We start from the raw sequence: 6,898 nt of genomic DNA, 5'->3' as shown, positions 1-6,898 counted from the left end.
TTTATTAATTTCTATCACATCATAGACATTAATCAACTAATCCTCACAACACTACATAATGTTGTTGTGACAGACTACTGTAATAATCTCTGTACAAAGTATGCCCTGTAAGATATCATTTCAAAACTCATAATTTGCTGGTCATTATCATCCTGATAAAATATATGTGGGAAATTATAGATTTACCTGTATGATGTTATTAACATATTCCAAACCACAGCCCTACCCAAACAGAAGTTGACAAACAGGTCAGTCCTAAACAAAGGAAGGTGTGCTCTCCTTACTTTGCATTTAAGCAGTAAACAGAGTCATCAAGCAGGAAGGGGAGACAAAGGAAGTTCAAACAGGTGGAAAAAAACAGCAGGGAACATCCTTCTACATAGACTCTTTGTCTCCTGAATCTCAGCAGGACATGTTTTTCAAGAGGGGGACTGACACTATAAAAAGGAGGGACAAACATCCATAGGCACCCCCCTCTCTCTCCCTGCCCATCACATTCTCTTCACCTGAAGCAAGAAAGGAAGCCGTCATTGGATTCTGGGAGAAGTGATTCTGACCTAGAGAATTTGGTCAATAAGACTGATGAAAGCATATGGTGAGAAACTTTGCTTGAATCTGATATAGTTTGTTAAGTTAGCAACAAGCAGCATTTTAATTTTATTTTCTTGTAACCATTTCTGACTTTTAAGCCTCATTACTTGCACTCACATAAAATCTGTCTGTTTGTAGCCAATAAACTTGTTTTATTGTTTTATCTAATCCCGTGTGCTTAAATGGAAGTGTCTGGGAAACTCCATTTGGCATGTTAAGTTGTGTGTATATTATTTCTATTAAAGAAATAGCAGACTTTATATAAACTTGCATTGTCCAGGAGAGGGCTGGGCAGTACAGGACATACATTTCTGGGGAAAAATCTAAGACTGGGGTGTGTTGGGGTCATCCTGAAGTTTAATCAAGGCTGGTGAGAGCCAAGGTGTGGCTGGCTGGCTGCAGCACACACACACACAGATGTAACTGAGAGTGACTTGCATGCTGAAGGCTGTTTGTGAGCAGTCCAGGCTGGAGGCTACAGCAGCAAAGCATTGTAAAGGGCACCCTAGGTTAGAGGGCAGGGGTGACACAGCTACTCATTAGTCTGGATTGTACCCTGGTATGTCACAGTAGTATCCTGACCTATATAATGTAGTATAATTATCTACATAATGTAGATAATATTTAGTTCATTTGAAAAACACTTAAAGATCCATGGGTGAAAGTGCGATACAATAACTAAAGGTGAAATCCTGGCCCCATTGAAATCAATGGTTCACTGTCAGACTGAAAGGATGTATCATGTGGGGAGTCACAGTGATCTGTCCTAGATTTATTAGGAACTGAGGAACATTTTGGGAAAGGGGGAGCCTATACAGGAAGCATGGGTTCCACTTAAACCAAAACAGAACCAGATTGCTGGCATGTAAAACCAAAAAGGCCGTAGAGCAGTTTTTAAACTAAGGGCTGGGGGAAAGTCAAGAGGTGTGGAGGAACACATGGTTCGGACTGAGACATCCGTTAGGGGAGGATCTATTAATGTAGATTCTCTACATCCTAGTAAGGAGGAGAGGATGGAAGATGATAAAATACCGATAGAATCTGATTAGAAACTGTCAAATGAAAAAGAGTTCCATTCATTACATCACATAATAGCAGACAGCTAAAACGTGACAATTTTTAAGTGCTTATATAGAAATGCTAGAAGTCTAAATAATAAGATGGGTGAACTTAAGTGCCTCGTATTAAATGAGGATATTGATATAATAGGCATCACAGAAACTTGGTGGAATGAGGATAATCAATGGGACACAGTAATACCAGGGTAAAAAATATATCGGAAGGACAGAACAGGTCATGCTGGTCACGGACTGGCACTATATGTGAAAGAAAGCATAGAGTCAAATAAAGTAAAATCTTAAATCAACCAAACTGTACCATAGAATCTCTATGGATAGAAATTCCATGCTTAAATAATAAGAATATAGCAGTAGGGCTATACTTCCGACCACCTGACCAGGATGGTGATAGTGACTGTGAAATGCTCAGGGAGATTAAAGAGGCTATAAAAACAACAACAACAAACACAATAATAATGGGGGACTTCAACTATCCCCAAATTGACTGGGTACATGTCACCTCAGAAAGGGGTGCAGAGATAAAGTTTCTTGACACCTTAAATGACTGCTTCTTGGTGCAGCTAGTCCTGGAACCCACAAGAGGAGAGGCAATAACTAAAGGTTATTTAGTCTTTAGTGAAGCACAGGATATGGTCCAAGAGGTGAATATAGCTGAACCGCTTGGTAATAGTGACCATAACATATTCAAATTTAACATCCCTGTGGGGGGCAGGGGGGAGAGAACACCATAGCAGCCCACCATGGTAGTATTTAATTTCAGAAAGAGGAACTACACAAAAATGAGGAAGTTAGTTAAACAGAAATTAAAAGGTGAAATCCCTGCAAACTGCATGGAAACTTTTTAAAGACACCATAATAGAGGCTCAAATTAAATGTATACTCCAAATTAAAAAAACATAGTAAGAGGACCAAAAAAGTGCCACTGTGGTTAAAGTAAAAGAAGCAGAGACAAAAAGGCATCCTTTAAAAAGTGGAAGTTAAATCCTACTGAGGAAAGGAGAAAGGAGCATAAACTCTGGCAAGTGAAGTGAAAAAATATAATTTGGAAGGTCAAAAAAGAATTTGAAGAACAGCTAGCCAAAGACTCAAAAATTAACAGCAAAATAAATGTTAAGTACAGCAGAAGGAGGAAGTCTGCTAAATAACCAGTTGGGCCACTGGATGATCAAGATGCAAAAGGATCATTCAAGGACAATAAGGCCATTGCAAAGAAACTAAATGAATTATTTGCATTGGTCTTCATGGCTGAGGATGTGAGGGAGATTCCCAAACCTGAGCCATTCTTTTAGGTCACAAATCTGAGGAACTGTCCCAGATTGAGGTGCCATTTAAGGAGGTTTTGGAACAAATTGATAAATTAAACAATAATAAGTCACCAGGACCAGATGGTATTCACCCAAGAGTTATGAAGGAACTCAAATGTGAAATTGCAGAAGTACTAACTGTGGTATGTAATCTATCATTTAAATCAGCTTCTGTACCAGATGACCTGAGGATAGCTAATGTGATGCCAATTTTAAAAAAAGACTCCAGAGGCGATCCCAGCAATTACAGGCCAGTAAGCCTAACTTCAGTACTGGGCAAATTGGTTGAAACTTTAATAAAGAACAGAATTATCAGACACGTAGATAAACACGATTTGTTGGGGAAAAGTCAACACAACTTTTGTAAAGGGAAATCATGCCTCAACAATCTATTAGAATTCTTTGAGGGGGTCAACAAGCACGTGGACAAGGGTGATCCAGTGGATATAGTGTACTTAGATTTCCAGAAAGCCTTTGATGAGGTCCATCCCCAAAGACTCTTAAGCAAAGTAAGCTGTTATGGGATAAGAGGGATGGTCCTCTCACTGATCAGTGACTGGTTAAAAGACAGGAAACAAAGAGTAGGAATAAATGTTTTCAGAATGGAGAGCGGTAAAGAGTGGTGTCCCCCAGGGGTCTGTATTGGCACCGGTGCTGGTCAACACATTCACAAATGATCTGGAAAAAGGGGTAACAATGAGGTGGCAAAATTTGCAGATGATACAAAACTACTCAAGAGAGTTAAGTCCAAAGCAGACTGTGAAGAGTTACAAAGGGAACTCACAAAACTGGGTGACTGGGCAACAAAATGGCAGATGAACTGAGAATAACTAATTCTCCTCCTAGTTAATCCAGATTTGCACCAGTGTGATTCCATTAATTTAAATGGAGTTACTCCTTATTTCCACCACTAACTCTTAAAGCAGAATGTGACCCAAAGGTTATCTAATTAGACCAATTCAGGTTATATCCTGTGATTTTCAAAGCTGCCTAGGGAATTTAGATACACAATTATTAGGATCTGTGCATTCGAATCCTCTAGTCATGTTGAAAACCCCATCCTCGTTGTTTTGATGAAAGGTTGCAAAAATGAGAAATAAATGTAAAAGACCATTGGGGCAAGTAGTGGTGAGAGAAGGCTAATGGGAGTCAGGGTTCCCGGGTTCTTTTATCTATCGCTAACTTATGTATTCTTAGGGAAACCAATTCAATTTCCTAATTCATCTGAGCATCTTAGCCTGTCTTTATAATGGAGAGAATAAAGCTCACCCTCCGTACCTCACATTGGTGATGTGGGTCTTGATTAATTAAAATGAGATTGTGCCACCCTGACTCACATTGAAAGTAAGGTGGCTGCTGCATGTGAGTAAGGGTAAGAGCATCTCACCTTTGTGTTTATAGAGTAGGATTCTAAAAAGTTATTAACTGAGATAGGCACATAACCCCCATTATAGTAAAAGGGGATGTGGGAATCTAACACCCTCAGTCTTCTTTGAAAATCCCAGTTATAGGGTGCCCCACTGATTTCACTGAAGCTGTGCTGATTTACACCAGCTGGGAATCTGGCCCATTGACATCAATAGAGCTATGTTCATTTATACCAGTTGGCGATCTGGCCCATTGAGGTCAGTGGTGCTATGGCTGATTTACACCATCTGGGGATCTGGCCCATTGATGAAGCTACAGATGATTTACACCATCTGGGGATCTGGCCCATTGACTCCAATGAAGCTGATTCACATCACCTGAGGATCTAGACTATTATCCTTTTTTCCCCTCCCTAAACCATTGCTGATTTTGTGCATATCAAAAATGGGATTCGTAAGTGACTGCTGTTTAATGAAAAACAAAAATGCAAACATGTATTTCTTTTATTCTACAGACTCAAACACTTATTTGAGAGGCTGAAGAAATATATTAATGCTGAAACATTGAAGAACACTGAAAGGGAAGAGGATGAACAGTCAGCAACATCTGACAACATGTCTGACAGTGTGAAGTGTTCTTTAGAACATTTGTTGATCTGTTCAGATTATCTATATATAGAGAGAGACATCTAGAAATCCTCTATACTCTACATATTCTATCTATCTGTCTATCTATCTGTCCAGCATTCATACTATTTGTAATGCGACTATTGACATCTTGTCTAGGTGCACTAAACAAAATTAAGAGTTGCCATGAAACACTCATCTCCCTTTGCTTTAGCTGCTGCTACTTATTTACTTATCTTCTCCTTTTGTTCCTGCTGGTCATTTCTTCCTTCTTTACTCATCCTACACAATATCATCTGGTGAACTGAAAATCACTGCAGTGTATTTCTCAGACACCTGCATATTATGTGTAACAGAAGACATAAAATATTCTCATTTAGGACCGAAATCCAAAGCCCTACAACTTATGGTAAAGGAGTAAGTCCATTAGCCCTGTAGCACTATTAACTGGAGACATTTACTAGAAGAAGACATGGTCATATGAATTAAGCCAGTTTATTACATATAAATGGATATTATCAATAAACAGGCATGATAGAATTAGAACACTTGATAATTCTAGGATACAATAATCATGGGGGCCATATAAGCAGATAGATACTGAAGTGAAACTGTCATACTGAATAGATAGATAGATAGATAGATAGATAGATAGATAGATAGATAGATAGATAGATAGATAGATAGATAGATAGATAGATAGATAGATAATGTCACTAGAGAACCACACTGTTGTGAGCAGATTCATACTCCTGGGGTTTTCTGAGTTTCATGACCTCCATCTTTTGCTCTTCGCAGTGTTGTTGTCTCTCTATATCCTCACCTTGATGGCGAACACCCTGATTATTATGATAATAAATTCCGATCACAACCTTCAGACCCCCATGTATTTCTTCCTTACTCACTTGTCTTGCTTGGAGGTCTGCTACATGTCAGTCATCATCCCAAAGATGCTGGAGAACATGCTGGTGGAAAAGATGGGCATTTCCTTTGTGGGATGTGCCATGCAGATGTTCTTCTTTCTCTTCTTCGGGGTTGCAGAGTGCTTCCTCCTGGCCGCAATGGCATTTGACTGGTACATTGCGATATGCAACCCCTTGTGCTATATGTTCATTATGAGTAGCAGTGTTTGTGGGAAACTGGTGGTGGGATCTTATGCATGTGGGACCATAGTGGGTCTGGTGCACACCATCATTACATTCAGCTCTCCATTCTGTGGCTTACTCATCAACCACTTCTTCTGTGAGATCCAGCCGCTCTTAGAGCTGCTCTGTGGAGACACTTTCCTGAATGAGGTTCAGGTCATTGTGGTGGCTGTGTTTGCCATCATGGTCCCATTCCTGCTGGTCATTTTATCTTATGTCTGCATTCTGTCCACCATCCTCAAGATGCCGTCAGCTGAGGGTCGTCTTAAAGCCTTCTCCACCTGCTCATCACACCTAGTGCTGGTGACTCTGTTCTACGGCTCGGCAAGCTTCATGTATTTACGACCAAAGTCCACCTACTCTCCACCTGTTGACAAACTGTTCTCCCTATCCTATACCATTGTGACTCCATTTTTGAACCCCATGATCTATAGCTTGAGGAATGAGGAGGTGAAAGGAGCCATAAGGAAACTGTGGAGGAAAATGCTTGATGCATGAATATAAAGTAGAGTTAGTTAAAATTTTCTATATTCTGACATTTTGATGGCATTTTTAGTTGTAAATTATAAATTTCAATGAAAATAAATTTTAAAAAATCATAAAAATATTTGGGATTTGGATCAACTACAGAGGTGGTCATTCCTCCCCACCCCCCCCCCCCACTCCCATGATAGTACAGTTTAATCAAACACTTTGAACATGTAACACTTTAAAATTTTTGAGAAACCTTTAATTTAAACAAAATACAGTGAAACCTTGTTCTGCTTCTTGCTTGCTTTTGTTTT

The 6,898-nt window shown here is 39.5% G+C and overlaps 1 protein-coding gene across 1 annotated transcript; it reads left to right on the top strand.

The window, feature by feature from the left end:
* Positions 1–5,678: 5,678 nt before the first annotated feature.
* Positions 5,679–6,611, top strand: LOC135887437 (olfactory receptor 10C1-like). Its single transcript, XM_065415200.1, has one exon. The coding sequence runs from the start codon at positions 5,679–5,681 to the stop codon at positions 6,609–6,611; it is 933 nt and encodes a 310-aa protein (XP_065271272.1).
* Positions 6,612–6,898: the final 287 nt, after the last annotated feature.

The sequence above is a fragment of the Emys orbicularis genome, chromosome 13, assembly GCF_028017835.1.
Source record: "Emys orbicularis isolate rEmyOrb1 chromosome 13, rEmyOrb1.hap1, whole genome shotgun sequence".
In the NCBI taxonomy this organism is placed as follows: domain Eukaryota; kingdom Metazoa; phylum Chordata; order Testudines; family Emydidae; genus Emys; species Emys orbicularis.
This window is presented reverse-complemented; position numbering and strand designations above follow the sequence as displayed.